Here is a 24801-nt window from a genome sequence, read left to right as displayed (position 1 = left end):
CGGAGCCGAAGCTCCGCCCTACGCAGGTTCGACATTTGAACCTGTGAATTTCGCTCCGGTTCTGGTAAGTTTTTGTCCATTTTTCTTCGAAATATTTCCTCAATGGTGTTTTGTTTTGAGTATTATGGCAGGCTGCATTAGACATTGCGGATTAAGTTCATACCCTCAGAATTTGTGTCATGATTTTTAAAAGTGGTAAAAATGGGGCAAATCTGGTGACTAGCTGTCAAAATTGTACGTGTTGGACCAGGTCAACCGTTTCCGCTCGAAACAAACTCGTAACCCTCCGGCCTGGCGGCCGTCGGGAGGAGGGTTACGTTATCGCAACTAGTTCAGTGGGACCGCTCACACTGCCTGGATTTTAAGAGTGGCCATATATAGTAGATATAGTCACTCATAGTGATGTGATAAATTAATAAATGTTGACATTGTTGTGTACCTTCCTTGAGTCTGTCCTTGACACTGACACTGACAGTAATATTAATAACTTATTTCTAAATCCTTAATATCCAACAAGAGTGAAACTTAAAAATATTAATTAATGAACAAAAACACACCTGTGCAAACCGCACGACGACTGGACAAACATGGCCACACAAATTACCAAAAACACAAACTGACCCAAAAGGCCAACCAAATGCCAAGTTACAACATTCCAATCGGTAAACAAACGTAAACAAGTTTGAAAGGATACTGTAAATTGCTGCTTCCCAGTCTTCCATCATGTACGTACACGACACAACTTGATACTGCAGCCACAGCCACTTAAAAAAGGCCACAACTCGCTGGAAAAAACTCAAATCTTTCTTAGATTTTGCCATTTTTGTCGATATATTTGGGTCTGGTCCGAACTGTTCACACACCCAAAAAAAGATATTTGTAGTACTCTGTGCTATCGTGTCGCACACCGTACATACGTGTGAGTCATGCACTTAGTCGGGTTTCCTATGCAAAACCTTATACGCATACATCCAAGACGGTTGGGGTTTATACATAATCCATAAACCTACAAAGTGGGGCGCCCTCATCGACAAAAACAACTTTACAATATCCATAAACAAATGAATATTTTTTGTAATTTTCCTAGACATTCTAACAGAAGAACTGTTTTTTTTCATGAAAAACCCACATACACAATTATTTGAATGAAGAAATGACAAGCATTCAAATTAACCATGGAGGATGGAGATATTTTTTATTGAAAGTTTCAGAGGTCAATCGATATCAAAAATTTGTTGTAGTGTTGAAATAAATTATCAGGTTTTGTTCTCACAAGATCAAAACTAACTGTTTTAATTATTTCTCAAACACCACAGCAATTCCAGCAAAATAACTCCAAGGGAAGTTTCCACATGATCATCTTTACACAATGAAAGCTGTGTACAAATCTGGGAGTTTCACTCTTATCCAAGTGCATGTCACAAAAACTGGGTAAAAAAAGGAGGATAACATCAAGAGAAAGACACACTAAAACATTTCAAATGTACACTCACTCAATTTATTTCAACATTACAAAAAAATAAATAAACTGGCATTTCTGAAAATCACTTTCAAGACTTCCACACATAGTAACTAAAGCTCCATGCTCTTACTTGTATGACAATAGGCATTTTTGCTAGAACTGAATATGTATATGTTGCCACACTCCCATATCCTATTCACCTGTAACTATAACTTCGCACCATATTGTTTTGAATGCCTGACCCAACTAAAAGAACTTGTTCTTTGGGCCAACTGCCAGGTCCTAGTCCATCTGAATCCTTCATTTTGGGATTCGGACACTTAGGACTGCTAGGTAATTGTTTCACAGAACACAAAATAGTTGTTTGATCATGCATTATATTCCCCACAATTTTCAATATGAAATCGCTCCAATCCTCCCCCCCCCCCCTCATTATGTTAAGTGGATTGGAATGATGTTTATACAGTTTTAAAAAGTCTCAGTTGCTTGTGAAACTAAGTATTGCACGTGGTGCTAGAAACAAACATTTATTTTATGTTTTGAAAAGCGTACGAATAATTACTTTGATAAAAAATATATTTAAAAAATAGAAAAAGAAAACAAATTATTTAAATAATTTTTTTCAAATACAAAATAATAACTCTTAATTAAGAAAAGAAAAAAAATTAAACAGATTCGAAGGGCCTTTAATGTTTGTTTGATTGATTGATTGATTGATTGATTACAACAATATTCAATATGTCGAAGCATTTTACCATTGCTGGCTTGGGAGGTGAACAACAATTGGTAAGGTTATCTTAGATTTAGAAAGTAAAATAACATGTCATATTTTCATTCAGCTTGATTTTAAAACACATTTCTAAAAGCCCCAAAAAGTGGTAAAGCGTTAATTCAAGAATACTAGCTGCCCAAATTGCCTTACAAAAACCCATTGTTTTTAAAGCACAGAATCTCAAACACTATTTTCCAGCAAAACAAGTTACTGTAAAATACAGCTAATGTCTATAACATTGTTGACAAAGTTTGCATATTTTTTTTTTTTTCCTCCAGTGAAAATGTTCAACGGACTTAATGCTAGGTGGCCTCAATGTAGAGTTGTACTATAAACAGAACTAGAGGGCATACAAAACCACATGACACACAGCTAGAAAAGTAGTTTGGGCCACTGAGAAAATGACACTGACCCATCGTATAACACAGGTCAGAAAACAATTCATACAACCACCATTTTGTAAATGGCAAGCTCATTGTAATTTATTCACAGGGACTTGTGCCCATGGCTTTACAGCGCGGTTATGTGTGCTCAATCTAGTTCTGTTATATATGCCACAATAAGCAACACCAAACTGACTACACTACACTTCTGCGCACTTCTGTTTTTAGAAACTTCAAGTTTAAAAACACCTTCCTCTATTCTTTAATCCAATTCCTTCTGATGCTTAGGGTCACACATGGAGGAAGGAAATGGTTCACCCATGCATGGTTCCTCCTACATGGTTGGATTTAAAAACTGCCAGTCTAATCAATCTAGCATTATACAAATTTTACATATGAAGTAGTCTTTCACAACTTTCCGTGCAAGAGGGCCCCATCATCCACAAACTGCTGTTACAAAATTGATGATAAAACCACATGGTGGAGAAAGTTGTGACAAATTAAAACAAGGTCTTGCACCGAGACTACATACATAGCTGATAGCAAATTCTGTGTGCATAGCACAAAATGTTAACAAACACACACCACTCGAGTGTGGAAGTAACCTAGGGTCCCGTCTCTGTGTCACTGTGAGGTGCCCTGTGATGTATTGTGATGCTTTACTATGAAAACACTATAAATTTGGGTGGCTACAATTACACTTTAAAAAGGGCTAAATAACATTAAAATTGAACAGCCTACTAGACATGCAACAGGAGTCATAATTTTCACTGGAGGTGCGGCAAGTAATTTTAGCATCAGGCCAGTAAACTCATGACTGGACAAGTCAGGCAGTCTTGCCTTTTGTTCAAATGTTAACTCTCAGTCTGGCAAATATCTTTCAATATCGTTGAGTAGTGAAGAATATCTACACAAATTTAAAACAGTTTAAACTGCGTACTTGTAATTGTTTTTTCCATTTTAATTCCGTTCTTATGAAAATAAGTCTATTCCAGTCAACATTTTGAGCTTCATGCCCTGCAGTCTGGTGGATTTTCCATCCAAGTTCGAGCCCTGACTGGTGTAAACTGATGAACTGTCCTCAACTATTCCTGACAGGTAGGCTTGACTGGGATATCCTTTAATCACAGACCATCCAAACTAACTTGGGGGATACTCAGGTGGTCAAGTTACTAGACCTAGATGAGGTGCTGCATCCTGATTTGCAGCCACCATCTTGGAAAAATAACAGGAGTTTTGAACTTCACCTTCAACAAGTTTCTTCAACTTGGTATATCCACACAACCACATTAACCGACAGCAGCTCAATGCCTCTCACATTACCTTTGACCTTTGGTTACTCTTCAAACAAAGAAGAAAACAATTTTACACTACCACGAAATTGTGGTAAGGTAACTTCTGGCTTGTTATTTCTCAGCGTAGCCTTAAAGGAGGCAACATTTTACACCTGATTAAGACAGATCCTTCCTCTTTTTATGAATTTTGTAAAAAAAAGGAGGCCATTTCCCATGACAGCACCTTGACTTGTGACTTGCTTTGCTAAAAAGCACAATCCTGATTATTCAATTGCCATGACAACATAACCATGGCAATGTCACCTCTGGCTTGTGGCAGCTCTCCAGAAGGAAACAACAGATGCAGCAGCAGAAGACATCAAGCCCCCTGTAGTCGAGGCCGAAGCTTCGGCCCCAAGCAAACGCCCATCACTGTCATCGCTACCTTCCTGCTGGAAGGACGCCAGCGACTCCGGAAGGGGACTGGTCGTGCTGCTTGGGTTACCAGTTAGAGTGGTGACCTGGGACTCTAAGACGTTTTCCCATTCCAGATCATCTGACGTATCACTGTTCTCGTCATTGAGATGTGATAAAGGCTCACTGTTGCTCTCAGACTCACTGGGAAGACGACTGAAGGATACTTTGGGTACGGAGAGCAATAAATCAGCATGAACTTCAATGGGACCACTCCTGTAACAACAACAGACAAACATAAGAGACCCTTCTCACTCTTTGAATTTTCTATAAATGAAGGAGGACTGCTACGCTGGAGTACTACGCACACAGTATGTACAAATGTATGACAAGTAAGCATATGGCAATCCAGCATTTTTTTAAGTAGCACATGTTTGTGCAGTTTTACTTTTAAATGTGTATGCAGTGGTGTTGTGTGCATGTAGGTTGTCCAGCATGGCAAGCAATACAATAGTGACTTTATCTGAGAAGCTAAAGGGTTGCTTTCTTTGACCATATACGTTGATATTAGAGACAGCATAATGCTTGATAGACAGATAGCAAAATGGATAAACACCCAACAAACTTCAACTCTACCTTCCTAGATGTTTGCTGTTGGGGCTGAGTAGTGTCAAAAGGTTCCGTACGGTGTAATGAGGATGCAGACAGTCTGGTTCAACATTCTAAACATAATTCAGAGATAGAAAAATATTATTGCAAGACCTAGCAAAAATTTGAAATAAATATCAAGCTTATTACGCACACCATTAAACATCAAGTTTTTGTGTTTTTAAACATGCATAGATTTACACAGCATCATTTCAATAATTGTTAATGAGAGCAATGATGATAACACTTAGTTACCTGTTCATGTTTGTTGTGTTGTCATTTAGCCTTCGAGAAAGACTCTGCTAGGGTTGAAACGTCAGGCCATCAACTATTTTTTGCATTTATACCCATTGGTTGGTAAGTAGTTTGCAACAGCTAATTCTATTTTCTCAAATAAAACCATAACAAATCTGATACAGAACAAACATTTATAAAAAGACTACTGTGGGAAAGAGGTTGCAATGTTGATTCCAACCATTCACCAACAAGGTAAACTATACACTTCCATCCAATGAAGATAAACCACATGCAGCAGCTCCGGCTAAAATGTGATAACAGTTTTTAATTACAGTACCAGAAAATTTAAAAACGTTGTACCTGACTGAAGCAAAGATAAAGCACATTTATGTTGAGTTTATCAACAGCCTTGTAGAACTCGTACGGGCTTAGTTGGTCCCCACAAAACAAACTGTAAAAAACAAAACGAAATTAACAGGTTAAAGGGACGCTGTAAACCAGTGGCATAATGGGGAGGTTATGCCAGAATTTTTTTCAGACACAAGGATGACCCGAATGTTCCCAGTTTTCCTAAAATATGTATGTCCCAGTTTCTTAATTTCACACCTTTCGTTTAAACTAAGTAGGCCTACAGTACGATTTAAAGTACATTTTACAAAACTGTAATAGTCAGTGGGTAACTGGAAACCTAGGAAGGAAGTATTTCAAAAATATTGGAAAGTACAGTGATCAGGAACAAACTGGGACTAATTTCATGTAACTGCTTGCACATACGTCAGATTTATTACTATTATTAGTATTTATAAAACTGGTTTTTTTTTAAAGGTACAATATATTCAAATAGTCTCTTAAGAAAACCAGGATTAACAAAAATATACTCAAACACTTTGGCTTGAAAGTCTGCCAATTCAAACTGAAAATGGCTGCTGAACCCACGGCAGCACCATGTACACCCTTTAAGGTGCTATAAGGGTCCCATATTTCAAAAACTTAAAAAAGCGGTCTTAAAAGAAAATAAGCGGTTTGAGACACCCTTAGATAAAGTGCTCATAAAAACTAGTAATTGTTTTATTAGTGTTAAAATGGGATAATTAAAAGTACAACATAATACAATTGCAAGTCAATTTTTATGCAAACAGCCCAGAAATCTGTGGTAAGACGGGCCCTAGATACAAAAAAGATTACAGATAAAATTTACTTAACAAATTGAGGAAGATAACCAAGACTACATACAAAAGTTTAACAAACAGCAATAGCGTCTTGAAACAAAGACTAGTGCCTGACCTGAAATGTGACTTTTTGGGAAGCACAACGTTGAGATAGAATGCTAGTAGAGACACCAACTGAGCCGTATGACATAGAGCACCACTGATCATCTTACCAGGGTTGTACAGGTCGAGCTGAGAATCAGATGCTTGGTGGTCATTTTCTTTGGCTGCAACTGAAAAACAAAACGAACGGTAAATGGTGTACGTGGCCGAGCGGATAAGAACACGGGACTCGAGCTGTGGTGTTTCTGATCAGCAGAATGTGGGTTTGAGTCCAGATTGTGACACCTGTTAACCATCATCACTGATCACTCTCACTTTACTTTTGCTTAAGTTGTCAGCAAACGCTTTTTTATTATTTCTCGATTTCTCATTGTTATTGTTATTATTACTGTTATTATTATTGTTATTATTATCATCATTATTGTTATTATTATTATTTTTATTGTGCAATTAGTATTCTCATCATTGTTGTCTTCATCATGTCTGTCTTTGTTCTATTTGTCAGTCCGTTCGTTCTTATCCCCGTTTATTGTCTGTCCCCAGGCATCCCTACATAAGCCTCAGCTTCCAGATGATGCCTCCATACTCTATTTATTTATTTTTCTAACCCTCATTAGCTTTGTTTATTGGTTACTCCTTAAAAACATAGTTTGTACTCTGTTTTCATGAAGTATGGAAATAAATATCAGTTTGAATGAATGAATCATTTAAAGTGCCGACATTGTTGCATCCAACTGATTGGACATAATCTCCGATTTGCGAAAAACCTGTATATCAGGGAACAATTTCATAAAGCCTGTAAGCACAACAAAACTTTCTAAGCACAGAATATTGTTACTTAGCAGAACCAGGTTAACTACCCAAATAACATTAAGTTTGCATTGCTGTGCCTGATGTCCAACTAAATTTTTGCTTAGCAAAGAAATTTGTCTAGCAGTATTGTTTGCTTAAAGCCATTGGACCCTTTCGGTAAACAGTATTGTCCAAGGCCCACACTTCGTGTATCACAACTTCTATATCAAGTAACAGACCTGTGAAAATTTGGGCTTAATCGGTCATCGGAGTCGGGAGAAAATAACTGGAAAACCCACCCTTGTATCCGCGCGTTTCGCCGTGTCATGACATGTGTTTAAAATAAATCCGTAATTATCGTTAACGAGAATTGATATTGTTTTACTGTTTTCTCAAAAAGTAAAGCATTTCATGGAATAATATTTCAAGAGAAGTATTTCACCACTACCTTCTGTAAACCCTGTAAGTTATTTGTAAATCTGTGAACTTTTTTTTTTTTTCTGTACCGAAAGGGTCCAATGGCTTTAACAGCTTTATGAAATTGGTCCCTGGTCTTACCCCAAGCGGTGTATGCAGTATATTCTCCATTAGCAGGTAGACACACAGCGCTCGGATGCACCAGACTATAATGTACCTCTTGGCTATTCTCTGTGTAGACCCAACGTCCCTGTACATAAGCCATTTTCCTTGCCTCAGCCAGAGCCGCTACCACTTCTTCATCCCCTTCACGCTCCTCCTCTGGGTCTGTTTGTTTACTTTCTCTGTCGGCGTAAAAGGAGAACTCAATCTATCACCACAGGGATCGGGCTAAATGAATCCATTGCAACTTCTTTTCCATCATGGCATCATGTCAATAGGAGCCATCTTTATTTAAGTCTGATACTAAATTTCGTTTTTTTTTTAAAGGGAGAAATCGCCAAACATCACAAGGCCATGCTGGGCGGCCACTCTAAGGTGTGGGCTACACTTAACTGATTTGTCACCAGGGGCATATTGCCACCTACTCCTGGAGCTGAAACAGGTTTACCTCCTTTACACTTCAAAAGGATGTAGGCATGGGTATCATCCACTAGGAGCCTGGCTGGTAGAGCAGAATACACTACCATTACCTTTTACAAAGCAGTTATGGTTAAGTACCTTGCTGAAGGGCACAAGTGTCATGACTAGGATTTGAGCACACTGTGTTACTGAAATCACCAGAGCTTTCTTACAGTTCCCACAATTTTCATTGAATTAGGTAAAGTGTTAGTTTGTCTTGTTTTTTTAGTGTTAAAAGGTAGGGTCTTAGATTAATAGAGCTCTTAACCATAAAAACTGACTTGGTGAGAAGCACTGCACCTGCTAGTATAAACTGTTTTGAGAAAAGATTCCCAACGAAGTAATATTGTTTAGATATACATGATCTTACCCAGTATGTATTTCATTAATTGGGAAGATATAAGAGATGAGCTGATCAACATTAATTCTTCTCAGAGCTGACAACTTCTCCTCACGGTCCGGGAGTTCATCATGGGTATGGCGCATGGATATTTGCTCTGCAAAAAGTCAGAGTCACAAACTTGGTAAAAAACTTACTTATGACGCGTGTTGAAAACCTGCTGAACAACTAGTGTGTTTCATCCGCTCGGTTCATACTTCATGCCAAAGTGTAGGAAGTTTTCTTGCGTCACAATTGAAAAACAGCGCGCAATGAATTTTGTGTAGCCAACATTTGCTCCCCATTCACTTTCGAGTGAAGTATGAAACTGGCTTTAGCATTACATAGTTCTTCTTCTAGGAAAACATTCAAATAGAAAAAAAAAACATCAAGAGTTTCAACACATGACCCTTCTCTACACATTATGTCATAGACTTCTATGAAGTACCATTCTTTCCAGGCAGCCTTGGGTATATGTAATTCCTATGTTTGTACGGCCGACACTGGTACCAGAGACTGCCACAAAGTAGCATACTTTCCAGGCTAGCCTTGGGTGCATGCATTTCTTCTGCCTGTACATCGTTGGTATTATGTGGAAACCCCATGATTTGTGTACTGTAAACTTGAGGAATTTTGGGGCAAGAGCCAGTTGTTCAGGGGACTGCACCAATAGTGATATTTAGTAATAGGGATTTATAAATATAAAACACATTTTAAGTTAACACACAAGCACGAGTGGAATACATAAAGAAAAAAAAGCGCTTCTGCGTCCTATATCCAATGAGGACGAAGGCCAAGTTGGATATGGGACACAGACTAGCTATATTCAGGGTGCGAAATTAACCGTTGCCCAGTTGCCCGGGGCAACCAAAAAAATCGTCTGGGCAACCTGTGATTGTGTCGCCGTTGCCCGACGGGCAACCTAATGAAAAACAACAATTTAGGCCTAACCTGCTTTTATTGTGCCAGCTCCGAAGATCGTTTGAATTTTCCACAAAAAAAAAATATTTATGATGTTCAACCATTTTTGTATATTCCACGACGTCAACCGGCGGACCGCGAGCCATGTGAGAACTTTCCAGCATCATCATTCACGTATTAAATAATATGCGATGGCACAGCGCGGTTATAATTGTAGCCTTGCTCAAGGCAGTCGCATTATTCGCTCCGGAAAGACGCAACTGTTAACCCACCCGTCGTATACCCTTACACACTGTCACATCGCACGAATACTGTTCACACAAGTCATCGCACTCGTACACCACTAACCGCATGCGGCGGCCGTCAGGCCGACAGCCTTGTCGGGTCTGTATCTTCCCGTTTTAATGTGTTGTATTGAAAAAATTCCAATAGTGGACGAAATTGGGGGGGCTCTAGGATATGCTAGTATGCAGCTCATGAATATGTATATCGTTCGTCAGACCTATCAGACAACACAGGATGTGAGGCAAATGAATTATTCATTTTGACGTCCAATCACACACGCCTATCATGCTCGCTGAGCGTCCGTGGTGGTGGTGGTGTGTGATGATGTAGACATGTCTCATCTTTCGCGGGCATTATGGTAATGAGGTGACCGTGGGAACTCTTCGCTTATTATAGTAATGAGGTCAGTGGCTTCAACACAGACCCTACAAGGCTGTCGGCCTGACGGCCTCCGCATGCGGATAGTGTACGGGGGCATCGTGTCGTGCGATGTTACGCACAGTGAATACGGGTGGGTTTTACGCACAGTGAATACGGGTGGGTTTTTATACAGCGGCGGTCTTTTTTCTGAGTGAATAATTCGACTGCCTTGAGCAAGGCTACTAAAAATGCAGTATGCAGTGTAATAGCAGGACAGTAATGCACGTGCGTAGGGTACACGTACAGCATTTACAATTGGAATTCACGTTCTTGTTCTGTCCCAACTATAGAATCAGCCTAACTGCAGATATATGGGCCTTTACTTACCATCTTTGCTGTGTAGCAAAACACATAGGACTGAACGTTTGCACCCCTGATCCTGGTCGCACACGCACTTTCCAGCAACCGCTGGTGCCGCGCAGTTGTCATGCTGCACAGTGTGCCGGGCGGGACCAGCTTGCAAATTAATGATAAACACAATGAATGGAGGCTGCGGGCACATGCGCTTTCTAGAAATTGCGCTTTTCCGGGGATCACTGGTGCCACGCGTGTTATGCTGCACGCGCACATAACAAGCGTGTGGGAACAGCTAGCGAGCATGTGAGCATGTGTGAGCGCAGATCCACTCGCTACTTTAATTTGCGTGGTTGACACTGACAGTTCTAATATTTACGAAAGTTGCATGACACAAAGAATAACAATGAGCCTCCTAAAGTTTGGTTTCACGTTGGGTAAAAACCCAAAACATGTAAGAAGTGATACCGATGCTGGTTTTGTCAAGAGTTAGAGTAAGACTTACCTTTATCTCTTTTTTTTCGGGCAACCTATTTTTCTTGTGGGCAACCTATTTTCAGTTGCTGGTTGCCCTGGGGGCAACCAGCAAATTTTCTTAATTTCGTACCCTGCTATATTTTTTCATATTCAACGAGGGCGCGTGTTAAAAAAAATTATCTTCCAGTCTCACGTGCAACTCGCAAAGTTTAAAATTTCAGAACGTAATTTCGCGACAAACAGCATGCACGCGCACAAAGTTTAGAATGTAATTTTGCACTGTCCGTATACGGAGCGTGACGCACTGACATCACAATACGCATTGTGCAATAAAAACACTGGAAGTAGTTTATAGGTTTTTATACCACCCTCCAGTTCGAGCATCTGATTGGTGGATTAACACATACTAGAAGATAATGTTAACTACTCAATAAAAGTGGCTGCATATGTGCACACTCACCTATGTATTTCTTAATGCGCTCCAGTTTATGCTGGTGTATTCCAGCTTTTGTCGTCATGTCTCTAATCTTTGTACTCTGTAAAGTATGTGCGGTTTTGTCTGCAAAGGAAACAAAATAGTAGCCAATGAGAAAGAAATGATGTAAAATGCCAGAAAATTAAAGGTTAACAATTTCTGAAGGATGTCAATCATTCGGTTTTCAGAAAAGTAATAAATAACTAGACTCGGTCTATGAAACTTAAGCAAGCAACATTGTGCATGCTGATAGAGTAGTTGGTGCATGCAATTCAATTCAATTCAACTCAATGAAACTTTATTGTCTCTTCCTTTATAGGCAATTACTGTTGCCTTATTACATACAATACATACTAACAGTATGCATGCAAATACACAAGATAAATGGTGAAAATGTTTACAGATGTCAATTTTCTTTGCAATACCTGCTGCTATATATATTTGATTCGAACTACCTCTAGCTACTGGGTAAGCTCGGTGGTCTAGTGGTAAGACATTTGCTCTAGAATGGCAAAGGTTGAGGGTTCAAATCCCAACAGAGTAATATACCTGTGGGTTTTTTCCCCACCGGCCTCAAGAAAAGACTGAGTGAACAGTGCTCATCTCATGGGTAAAACAGATATTACATTACACAATATCAATAAGAACTCACCAACTTGTACCATATTCTTGCTTTCTTCCAGAGCTTTCTGCACCAACTCTAACCTCTCCTTCAGCATTGAAATCTCCCATTTCTAAGATACAGCAAATCATGAAAGTATTCCAATAGTTACATTAAAGATTTGTGGTGATGCACTTATTTTTTAATAGAGTTACAAGTTACAAGTCTCTTTAAAATGGTGTAAAATTTTACTGCATTTGAAACTTTTTCAGAACAAAAAACAAACAGGTCTGTACATTTCAAAGATGAAATTTTGTGCCAGTCAACACGTCTAAATGTTATTTTGATTGAATGTCACAAAATATCAGGAATGAACTGAAATTCTTTGTAGACAGATTTCCAGACCCCAAAAAAAAAAAAATTATTTGACAAAAATTACAGTGGAATTTCACACAATTAACATGAGTTTAGAAACAAGTAAATTTTTTCCCATTATCGTAAAAATTCTATCTATTTGAAAATGAGTGGAACAGAATTTGACCTTGAAGTACTGGTAATTTGTTTCCCTAGTGTTTATGGTTTCCAATTCCTTTCTTTTATTTTTTCCCCTTTCCAACTCTCTCTCCCCTGATTCTGGGGGCCCAATTCGTAATTTGGTTTAAATTGGGTTTAAGAGTTAAGGCCAAGTGTATTAAGATTTTTTGGGGTAGGTTTGAAACTTTCCCTAATACAGAAGTTGCTGTTGGTAGTAGACCAATCCTTTAAAAACTTTGAGCAAACTGATAAATCACAAAATATCATGAACAAAATGAACACGACTGGACATTCTAAAATGCCTGATTGTACAATTTGCCCATAGCCACAATGCAAGAGTAGTAGTTGTGTGTTTAACATTTGTGGGTGAACCTGGCTGTTGTAAAGAATGTATATTTTTGCCAGCCAAACTTTAATCCAGAACAGTTTAGGCATTTTCACCCAGATGAACCCCATGGATCCAAAGTCCCCCAAACGACAGTGCCTTACCTTTGCTGCTATGGCAACAGATTTTTCAAGCTTTCTTGATACTCTATAAAATAAAATAAAATTGAGAAAAAAAATCATTGGAGACCAGAACTAATTTACATATTTTGAACAGAAGTTTCTTTCATTATTTTTTTCTCTCAAATCAGTCAAACTATAATTCACATTTTTATCAATGTCACTATTTTTAACCAGATTATTCTTGTATTAAAAAAAGGAAAACTTATAACATATTTATTTACATAATTTATTTTATTACATTTTTGGGGTATATGGAATATTCTTAAAAAAATGCAGCAATGAGCAACTGAAATACAAAGGAAGGAAAACAAAACAGCTGGAGCCAAAAGGAGTGCCTATGAATTAAAGAAACACAGTTCCTGTCTAGAGACTCTCCTCTCCAGCTGGTGCGAAAGAGAACAACAAATAAATGTTGAAAGAAAAGGAAAGCCGTTTTCAAAAAGCGAATTCTGATATATGCAATTGTCAATGGTCTTACTTTTCATAGATACCAGCTCTTTCCTTTCTGAGTTGTTGCAAACGATGTAACTTGTCCGAAAATCTGTAAAATTTACACAATATACAAAATCACTAAGTTTCAATCTTAAAGGTACAACATCTGGTTTTGGTGCTTTAACAACTGAGCCTGAGCTATTAACATCTAGCCAGATTAATTATTTAATTTAAATAAAAATACCTTTCGATTCAACATAATAAAAAATCCCACAAAACAATAATTTCTCTATTTACGGGTTTACTGAAACATGGTTCAAAGACGCTCCTCCTCCATACATTCAAATGAAGAACTATCAGCTTGTTCACTCTTCTCGGTCCAATAAGATTGGAGGAGGAGCGGCCATGTTTATCAGTGACTCATTGGCTTACCATACTCGAGATGATCTCATGTTAACCTGTGATGATTTTGAATGTGTTTTTATTGAAATTGCCAGGAGTGACTCATGTAACATTATTGTTGGTAATATTTATAGGGCACCTGGTACTTCCTTTGAAACTTTTCAGACATCTCTTGATTCTTGTCTCAGTGTTATTGCCAATGAGAAAAAGCTGTGTTATATAATGGGAGATTTTAACCTGAATCTTATCAATTGTTCCATTCATCAGCCAACAGAGGACTTTGTAAATATGATTTCTGCGTATGGTTTTTACCCACTGATAAACAAGCCTACTCGCATTACCTCTCGCACAGCCACGCTAATTGATAATATTCTTACAAACAATGATACACATCAAATATCTGCCGGTATCCTTTATACCGATATCTCTGACCATCTTCCTCTTTTTCAAACTACTCCTTTTTGTTTTCATCAAGAGCAGTCACCTGATAAAACATACACTACTAGGCCAATAAATAGCTTCACGCTAAATGCGTTTCGGTCAGACCTTGAATGTACTGATTGGACTGGTGTTTTCCACTCGTCTGCTGTGGATCTTGCCTACAATTCCTTTCTTTCTACTTTTACAGATCTCTACAATCACCACTTTCCTCTTGTTTTGAAATCTGCAGTCAAAGTTAAACAAAAACAGCCCTGGATTTCTCAAGCTATTATTACTTCTATCAACCACAAAAATAAACTCTACAAGCGGTTCTTACGCAATCCATCTACAACCAATGAGCATAACTTCAAATGCTTCAGAAATCGACTTACGACAATTATCCGAGTAGCAAAAAGAACGCATTATGCTCGCAAATTGGATGCCAATAAAAACAACATTAAAAACACCTGGCGTGAAATCAGTGACATTCTTGGCAAAAATAGAAAGGTTGATATCCCAGAGGAAGTTACTGACGGACAGCAGACTTTTTCCGGCCCCTGTGATGTTGCTAACTCTTTCAACACTTACTTCACCAACATTGGCTCTTCACTTTCCAGCAAAATCTCACCTACACAGGCATTGTTCTCTGATTACCTGCCAACCTCAAACAACCATTCTTTCTTTCTTGTACCAACGAATCGCTTTGAAATCAATGAGGTGTGCAAACAACTCAACAATGGTGTAAGCTGTGGCTTTGATGGAATTAGTTCAACTGTGGTGAAATCTGTAATTTCTTTTATCTCTTGGCCTCTTGCCCATATTTTCAATCTGTCCTTTCTGTGTGGCTCGGTGCCTTCTCAGCTCAAAATTGCTAGAGTCACTCCTATCTTTAAAAGTGGTGATCGCCATGACTTGCGGAACTACCGCCCTATTTCAGTTCTTCCTTGTTTCTCTAAAATTCTTGAAAAACTTGTCTACAAACGACTCTTTAAATTCCTTTCTGACTTTCATCTTCTTTATGATCTTCAATTTGGTTTTCGTAGCAAATTCTCGACAGATATGGCGCTAATTAAACTTGTTGATCATCTTAACAACTCTTTCACTGAGAAAATGTCTACTATTGGTGTCTTTATAGACCTTTCCAAAGCTTTTGACACCATTGACCATAGCATTCTTCTCTCCAAATTAGATCACTATGGAGTGCGTGGTGTGGCTAACCAATGGTTCGCTAATTATCTGTCTGACAGGAAACAATATACAGTTTTCAAAAACTGTGATTCCCCTCTAAAGACAATTGACTGCGGTGTTCCACAAGGCTCCATTCTTGGACCGTTACTGTTCCTTTTGTATGTAAATGATCTTTATCATTGCTCATCCGTCTTGTCTTTTATTCTATTTGCTGATGATACCACTATCCTTTTTTCTCACTCTAATATATCTTCTTTAAGCAATATCATCAACAGGGAACTAAGTCTGGCCTCGTCTTGGTTTAAATCTAATAAGCTGTCACTCAATTCGAGCAAGACCAAATATATGTTTTTCAGCAGGACTCGCAACGCTAACGACAACTTCACCATCAGTATTAATGAAACTCCAATCGAACAGGTTCACTCGACAAAGTTTTTAGGAGTTTTAATTGATGATAAGCTGACCTGGAAAGATCACATATCCTCTGTTTCGAAAATTGTTTCTCGCAACACAGGCGTTTTGTCTAAGCTTCGTTACTTTCTTCCCACACACACATTACTTTCTCTCTACAACACTCTTATTCTTCCCTATCTTAACTATTGCAATATTGTTTGGGCTCATTCAAGCACTAGCAAACTTCATTCTCTGTTCTTAATCCAAAAAAGGGCTATCCGTATCGCTTCTATGTCTCATCGTCGTGACCATACCGCGCCCTTGTTTGCCAACTTGAACACACTCACACTCACGGATATCAACAAACTTCAAACAGCCATTTTCATGTTCAAATACACAAAAAATCTTCTGCCCCACACTTTCTCCAATTACTTTCCTTCTGTCAGCAACACGCACCTTTATAACACACGCTCCTGTAACAATCTCTATATCCCTTTTGCACGTACTTCTTACACAATGAACACTCTTCGCTATCATGGGCCCCGCCTCTGGAATTCAATTGATAGGCGAATTCGCCGCAGTCCTCTGTTGGTCGATTCAAAGAATCCTTCAAAAAACACATTGTCTCCCATTATGTAACATAGTTGTGATTCTGTCATTATTTTGGTTTAGTTCTATCGTCGTGGCCGTCTTATGGTAATTGTATTGTTTGTTTGTTTGGTTTTGTTTGAGGTGTTAGTTTGAGGTGTTTGTTTGTCTTGTTGGGTGTTTTGTTTTTGCGTTTCGTTTATCCGTCTCGTTTTGATGTCATTGTTGTTACTATACGCATTGTTTTATAATTTAAATGATCTTATTACCTTCCTTTGTTTTGTAAAGGCATCCCAGCTTACAAGCTTTGCTTTAATGGGCCATGCCTCCATACAGTTTTCAGTCTTGTAACATCCTATTGTTTGTATTTGTATATTGTGTTTGTATGGAAATAAATGTTGATTGATTGATAATAGGAAAAGTTTCTGTATGGCGCCACCACTTTTTCATTCGATATGAAATAATATAGTATCTAATTTACCTCAATGAGATATCCCTTTTTGTAAAAATAAGTGAAAAAGTGGTGGCGCCAAACGGAAAGTTATCCCAATAATAATGTCAGGATGTGTACAAAAAATAAAATAACTTTTATAACGCATAAGTTTGTATAAAAAAAATTCAACTTCATTATTTATTTACATAAATAGGCAGTAGACATTTTACTATAACATGTACTAGACCTAGCCCAGTTATTCCTTTAAATTTCGAAATTTTGACATACGAGTCATATGTCAAAATTTTGAAAAAGGAATACAGCGCCCCAGTTACTGGGTCTAGAATCGTTATAAATAGCATAAACTTATAGTGAGAAATAAAGTCTGAAATTGCCATACTGTGGTGTTAAATAGTGTTAAAGAATTTTACCAATGAGTTTTGACAGTATACAAACACAACCAAAACTATAATTATAATATTTATTTTATATTAAAGCCATTGGACCCTTTCGGTTCAGGAAAAAAAAAAAAAGTTCACAGATTTACAAATAACTTACAGGGTTTACAGAAGGCAATGGTGAAAGACTTCTCTTGAAATATTATTCCATGAAATGCTTTACATTGTGAGAAAACAGCAAAACAATATAAATTCTCGTTAACGAGAATTACGGATTTATTTTAAACACATGTCATGACACGGCGAAACGCGCGGAAACAAGGGTGGGTTTTTCCGTTGTTTTCTCCCGACTCCTATGACCGATTGAGCCTCAATTTTCACAGGTTTGTTATTTGATATAGAAGTTGTGGTACACAAAGTGTGGGCCTTGGACAAAACTGTTTACCGAAAGGGTCCAACATGTCCAATGGCTTTAATAAAAGCAAAATTATAAAACAAGACAAAGTCAAAATATCAAGATATATTTTATAAATACATTGAGTTATTTGATGCACCAGCATGGAGACAGAATAATCCCTGATAATTTTCATACATTTTGATTGCAAATCAAAAATGGCAGATTTGAGCTTTGCTTTGTACTCGTTTGCAATCCTGGTTTTAATACCTACCTTTCAGTGACAGCACTGATCTTGCCGTTCCCACTGCAGATGTTGTTGTTGCTAGAATGGATAAAATCTCCCTTTTCTACACACTTTGTGCATGTAAATGGCTTCTTGGTTCTTTCACAAAGTGGACAACGTTCAACAGCAATAATGAGACCACCAAACGGAGGAACTATTCTGGGGAATTCGTTATTTTGGCTGTCATCTATGTCGTGAATGTTTTCTTCTTGCGAGGCCATTTCCATTTTTATTTATTTTTAGTGATCAGTCATACCAAACAACAATGCGTATTACACCCAGACGTTATGTCTGAATTGAATATGTGTTAACGTAGAGATGCCATTTACTAGGTTGAGTGACCTGCCTATGCGTTTAGACAATTGCTTGGAATGCACGCATGTTAACTGTACAGTGGCGCTAGTTCCAAGTTTTTCTCTCAAGTTTCACCACACACACAGGAACAAAATGTTTTATCATGTGAGTATTATATTTTGGAAGATTGATTGTGATCAATTTGTTTTTCGGTTTCCAGTTAGACCAGGGAAAATTCGATGAACCAGAGAAGATTTCAATGAGTTGTAAAAATAATATGCAAACCAATGTGTAAGTCGCCTTTTTCCGACACTCGAAATTGTATGCTCAACACTTTTCTTATGACTGCATTTTTTTCTCTGCTGAGTACTTTGATTTATTTGGAGAGTTATTAACATTTCCTTTTAAAAATGCCATCGAAATATATTATTGTTGTTTATAATAGTGGTTGAATGTAATTTTATTTGTAAGTCTTTTATTTAGAAGAAAGAAAACATGGTTTCACAAAAAACATATTTGTTTGTGAATTTTTTTTACACGAACTGTTTTAACTAAATTTAAGTTATAAACACTAAATTATTATTATTCCAGTCACTATTGGAGGAGTATTGTATTGTTATTATTCATTGTTTGTTGTCATGGTTGTATTTGTAATGTTATTCTTTCCATTAAAAATTGTATACCTGACTATCACCTTTTTCCACGTACCATTTGATATCCCAGCCAGACTTTGGAAAGTCTTTAAAAGTGATAATCGAATACAACACTCTTACTTAAAATTCTTATTTTTGTTTGTATTTCGGTTCATCAATAATTTAATCATATTTATAACTTTTTTGTTGTTTTAAAATATTTTGACAGATTGAGTGACAGATGAGTCGGGTGTGGGGGTGTTAGTCATCAGAATCAGCATTTATCACTATTCAGCATCTCAATTTCTTTAAACTTTCTTTTATACAACATTGCATTAGCCTATTATTATTAATTGAACAATGTCTTCTAACTCAGTTTTAATGTGTTTTATATTCCAATGCAGATATCCTTAGAGCATGAAATTCTTCTTCATCCCCAATACTTTGGGCCCAACTTGCTGAATACCGTCAAAAAGAAACTGTTCACCGAGGTTGAAGGAACATGTACTGGAAAGTAAGCACTTTCACCATCATAAAGCCCGGAGCACCTCCGTGGTCTCATCCATAAATTGTGTTCCCATATTCTTTTTATTCATACAATTAATCTGTCTCAGTTAATCTAGATTAACATAGATCATAGAGATTTAGTTCTTACCTTCAGGCATAGATCTAAACCTTCTTTTCTTTGATCCTTTTCCCCAGGTATGGCTTTGTAATTGCTGTGACAACAATCGATAACATCGGGGCTGGGTTAATACTTCCCAGTCGAGGGTTTGTCAGATATCCAATCAAGTACAAAGCTATTGTCTTCAGACCCTTCAAAGGGGAGGTTGTTGATGCAGTCGTCACACAAGTCAACAAGGTAATATCCAAAATCCTCCCAAATTTATCTGATTGCAGAGGATTGAGGACTTGTTTTGTGGTTCTTAACTTTGTATGTTCAACCAATGTTTTTAATATGTATTCACTTGTATCTAATTGCTGTGGTTTCAACCATTTGTACATATCTGCTTTGTCAATTTGTCAAATAATCTTTACATTTTTAAATTATTGTATATTATTCTCTTAATATTTTTATATGGAGCTTATCTGCTGTTGTAATTGCCTGTATAGGATGATCAAAGTTTATGAATTGAATTGAAGAGGCCCAAGTAACAGTTGCGCTCACTGGGCCAGGCATACCAATCTTATCCCAAGACCAAACAGTTGGGTGTTGAGAGACCAACTTTTGATGAATTTCTGGTTAAATTTTCCTGTAAAATTTTATAAATTACAGTCAACCTCGTTATAAAGAGTACTGTGATTAAGAGGTTCTGTATATGAAATAAGTACATTATAAAGTTCTTGAATCTCATTTCTTCTCTGCGTTTCTTTGTTTTGCTGTACTATAACAACATTCCTGTTTTAAAGAGGTTATTTGGCTAGTCCCACAACTTATGTTAGAGTGGTTAAAATAAATTGGCTTAATTGCTAAAACCTACTTACAAACTTTTTTTTTTAACTTAAATGAAAAAATAATGACAATATTTTTATTTTGTTACTTATTTCTTTTGCTTCCAGGTTGGTCTTTTCACTGAGATTGGGCCACTATCATGCTTCATCTCAAAACATGTAAGTGTAGATCAGGATGCTTTTTCATACCATTTGTTTGTGTTAAGACAAATAACGAATCTGTATTCACATTGAGTCATCTTCTGCTTGGTGAAGAGCAGCACTGGTGAAGAGTTTTCACAGATTTCAAAATTTAGAAAATATATTAAAGTTTCAAAGCTATGTTCAGGCGTGATGCATCATTTTTGAAAGGGCAAGAAAACCGAAGCGTTTTCTCCTTGGTAAAAGGCACCTCTATGAGGACATGTAACTTTACCTGGGACCAAGGCATTAACCCGGGGCAATGGAGGCAATTGCCTCCGTGAAGTATCAGGACTGGATGTTTCACATAAAATCAAAGCAACCTATGAGAATGACATAAAAATGTAAACATAATCCTGATTAAAGACACTGGACACTATTGGTAATTGTCAAAGACCAGTCTTCTCACTTGGTGTATCTCAACAAACGCATAAAATAACAAACCTGTGAAAATTTGAGTTCAATTGGTCATCGAATTTGCGAGATAATAATAAACCAACAAATACCCTTGTCACTCGACGTTCTGTGCTTTCAGATGCTTGATTTCGAGACCTCAAATTCTAAATCTGAGGTCTCGAAATCAAATTCGTGGAAAATTACTTGTTTCTCAAAAACTACTCCACTTCCGATGGAGCCGTTTCTTACAATGTTTTATACTACCAACCTCTCTCCATTACTCGTTACCAAGTAAGGTTTTATGCTAATAGTAATTTTGAGTAATTACCAATAGTGTTCACTGCCTTTAAGGCTGTCTCTAATTTAGAGGTTTTAAGTAGACCACAATGGGTTGAAGTGTAGGAGGCTACTAGCAACACCCTTAAGGGAGCTACCCAACTCTCCCTGATTCTGCAGAAAACTCCCCGACAATAAACCAATCTTTCCATGCTCTGAGGAACAAATTTGAAAATTTCCATGGACACCTTTTCCCAAATACGTTGAATGTAGTTCAAAATGACTCCCAGATTGTTGTACAATGAATCTGCCTGATTGCAAGATGTAAATGTTAGCAGATCTGCCCTAGCAGCAGTTGCTTTTTTTCTGATTCGGCTCATAATATTAAGAGAGTTGCATGAGTGAGATAATACTCTAAACATCCTTGAACCACACGGCAAAGACTTTCTCTGTGATTCAACTGTAGTAAGTTAAATTGTTGAAAGCTGCTTAACTAGCAGCGAGTTATATTTACCATCATAGTGGACAGCTACAATCAGTGTAAATTAAAAGCTTTGGTTGACTAACAACCTTAACATGTGTTGTTTTTGCTGTTCAACAGTCCATTCCAGCAGACATGGAGTTTGATCCCAATTCCATTCCACCATGTTACAAGACAAAAGATGAGGTAAGTCATGTTTGAGATGTGTCAATTTGAGAGTAAACCTGGGGTTATCATGGATAAGTTATCAAATATCCCACTCAAAACTAATTTCATAACAGTCATCAACCCTGTGGGCTTTCCTAAAAATTAATAGCTAGTTTTTATATAATTCTTCATTTACATGTTTATTTAAATTTTGAGACCCATTTATGTAGCATCTTATAAGGGTTTTACAAGGTGCTGCAGTGCACTGGGCAGCCACTACAAGACACACTATGGCAAACCCTTTCTTTATGGTTTAGCCATTATGTCCCGATGCCTAAAACATATTGATTTGGGATGTATTTGTGGACATACACATGCTTTCCAAGTCCAAAGTGGGAAAATGTCTGACACAGTTTGAACCTCTTCTCTTCATCTGTCTCTTCAGGATGTTGTTATACAGCAGGATGATGAAATCAGACTCAAGATAGTCGGAACGAGGGTAGATGCATCTGATATAGTAAGTACACCTTCAATAATGAGCTTGTGTATTTAAAATTCTCCAGTAATTTTTGTTTTTAAAGTTCTAATAGCATCAGTTTTTATACAGCCGGCCGTGTTCGCATTGGACTTAAAATGGGTAACTTACCGATATTAAGTCCAAGTGCGAACAGACTCACAGCCAGTAATTTACCGGGGTGGTAAGTTACCGCCACGATGCTGTTGACATAACAGGCAGATTTGAGCCCCGGTAACTTAAAAATGTTAACTTAACAGGGGCAAGAAGTCCAATGCCAACGTACCGCTACGGTAACTTAACAATTCTTCTATCTAAAGGATCTGCTGATGTTCGTATCACCGTGTGCAATACGCGCTGCTCCAAAAATGTTTGATAAAAGCATAGCTGCATTTTCCACTGCGTACGCAGTGCACGGAGCCCTAGCCTGAGCCGGAGCCCAATCCGAGGTTTGAGAAAGACCCATGTTAAGTTAACGGACACAAATTAATCCAAGTGCGAACAGCTGTTAACTTACCGGGCTAGTAAGTTAACCTACCGGGCCGGTAAGTTACCAGACCCGAAAGTCCTATGCGAACACGGCTTAAGATGACTTGTGACATCACACTTTGCTTAACAATTGAGACTATTTTTGTATGTGCAAATTACACACCATTACTTACATCATTGAGTCTCACCCAAATGATATAGATCTTCAGGATTACAAGACAGAAAAACGGTAAATAAATGAAACGGCCAAACTTAATCAACATTTTTCTTTGCTACGCATCTACTTCAAAAAGCATTCCTTGTAATATAATATAACTTGTTCCTTTCTTTCCAGTTTGCAATTGGAACCCTGATGGACGACTACCTAGGTGAGTTTTTGAATGCACTTGTATTTTATTTCAAAATTTAGATGATGCTGACATTTTTTTTTATAGCTTGGTATGGTTCGAACCATAACCTTGTGATGGCAAGTCCTGCGGTCTGACCACTTGACCACAGTGACCTTTCCACAGCCCTGGAAGCATTCCACAGTTTTGATGGTTATTATTTTGTTGTTTGCAGGTCTTGTCAGCTAGCTCACCATCAATTGGGTATGGACAGTTTTTTGTGTGTATATGATGCACACAATCCCTGATGGCTACCAGCGATATGTAAGATCTGCACATTATACATATAAGGAGGAGTACATCAAAGCTTTACCAGTGTGGTTGAAGAGACAGGTGATTATCATCAGAGGATAATCCTTTACCCTAATCCCCTGGATATTCTGGTTGGAAACCATTCAAAATTCATATCATTCAGCAGAGAATGTGATGGATTTACCCTATGCAGGGTGTGTTTGGTTCAACTAGTTGGTAACGATTCCTTCAAACTCAGGCAAAAGAATTATAAGGATTTTGAGGGACTAAAGTAAGTTCTGTTCAGCGCCATTGCTAAACTGCCACGTCGTGGGATGCGCAGGACTTCCTCACTTGAGAGGGCTCAAAACATTTCCTGGGAGATCAAAGGATACATTGTCGATAGTTCAACTCTAACTTGAACATGAGATTTGAAAGAGCATAGTTTCTAGAACAACCAACACCTATTCCTGGTTAATGGTACGTGTAGGTTTGAACTTCACAGAGCAGTCATAGTTTTAGAGTTCTTTTACTAACACTGCAAGATGATGAAGGTGTAAATCCTGTGACAAAATTTTCCCAGATGTTCAAGTTTGCAGGGTTCAAACTTTACACAGGACCAGGGCCAGTTATCCTAAGACAAGTCTAGCAGTCTCGTGTTTTTTAATAAATATTACCTCACCTTGGGTGGATTTTACAAAGAGTTGAGACTAGTCTTATCTCCATTTAGGACGAGTTACTCGTCCTAACTTGGAACTAGTCTTAGGTTTTTAATATCTCCTTAGGACTAGTCCTCAGTTAGGACTCGCCTTTAATTTAAAATGTTATGTTAAATGTTTTAATTCTGTTGAGTGTGAAAGTATAAGACAAATGAGATAAGTCTTCCCTACCTGCAACCAAGCACAATTTTGAAACTGTAGATATTTTATTATAATATTGATCTTGTAACAAATTTTGAGATAGGTTAGTATTTTTGAGCCACAATAAAAAAAGAAGTGTTTACTTGCTGTTCACAAGAACTTTGAATCTATTCACATGAATGTGACAGGGGGTATCAACTGCATCTCTGGCCGCAGCATTCAGAATGAAACACCATCCCTTAGAAATAACTTCATGCATGAATATGTAGTGACAATGATTATTTCAAAATAATTTATGAAAAATGACTTTGTAATAAAAACTTTACTTTGAATTATGCACTTACA

The 24801-nt window shown here is 37.6% G+C and overlaps 2 protein-coding genes across 3 annotated transcripts; one reads left to right on the top strand and one right to left on the bottom strand.

Moving 5' to 3' along the window:
* Positions 1 to 1475: 1475 nt before the first annotated feature.
* LOC139935949 (beclin 1-associated autophagy-related key regulator-like) lies at positions 1476 to 18432 on the bottom strand. Its single transcript, XM_071930604.1, has 11 exons — positions 18107 to 18432; positions 13663 to 13725; positions 13167 to 13209; positions 12195 to 12276; positions 11528 to 11626; positions 8662 to 8788; positions 7812 to 8014; positions 6475 to 6631; positions 5551 to 5641; positions 4942 to 5027; positions 1476 to 4581 (listed from the first exon to the last, which is right to left on the bottom strand). Exons 1-11 carry the CDS (start codon positions 18343 to 18345, stop codon positions 4212 to 4214), a joined length of 1560 nt encoding a protein of 519 aa, XP_071786705.1. The 5' UTR covers positions 18346 to 18432; the 3' UTR covers positions 1476 to 4211.
* On the top strand, positions 18422 to 24799 carry LOC139935953 (DNA-directed RNA polymerase II subunit RPB7). Of its 2 annotated transcripts, XR_011785873.1 has the most exons (9): positions 18422 to 18577; positions 19449 to 19558; positions 19747 to 19906; positions 20605 to 20655; positions 21950 to 22015; positions 22422 to 22493; positions 23314 to 23347; positions 23541 to 24559; positions 24590 to 24799. XR_011785873.1 is itself a non-coding variant. In XM_071930618.1 (8 exons), exons 1-8 carry the CDS (start codon positions 18437 to 18439, stop codon positions 23552 to 23554), a joined length of 648 nt encoding a protein of 215 aa, XP_071786719.1. In that variant the 5' UTR covers positions 18422 to 18436; the 3' UTR covers positions 23555 to 24799. The 2 variants fall into 2 exon arrangements, 1 of the variants encoding a protein (XP_071786719.1); XM_071930618.1 differs by having other exon boundaries at positions 23541 to 24799.
* Positions 24800 to 24801: the final 2 nt, after the last annotated feature.

The sequence above is a fragment of the Asterias amurensis genome, chromosome 1 (assembly GCF_032118995.1).
Source record: "Asterias amurensis chromosome 1, ASM3211899v1".
NCBI classification, from domain to species: domain Eukaryota; kingdom Metazoa; phylum Echinodermata; class Asteroidea; order Forcipulatida; family Asteriidae; genus Asterias; species Asterias amurensis.
The sequence above is the reverse complement of the archived record's forward strand: the minus strand, read 5'-3'. Positions and strand labels throughout refer to the sequence as shown.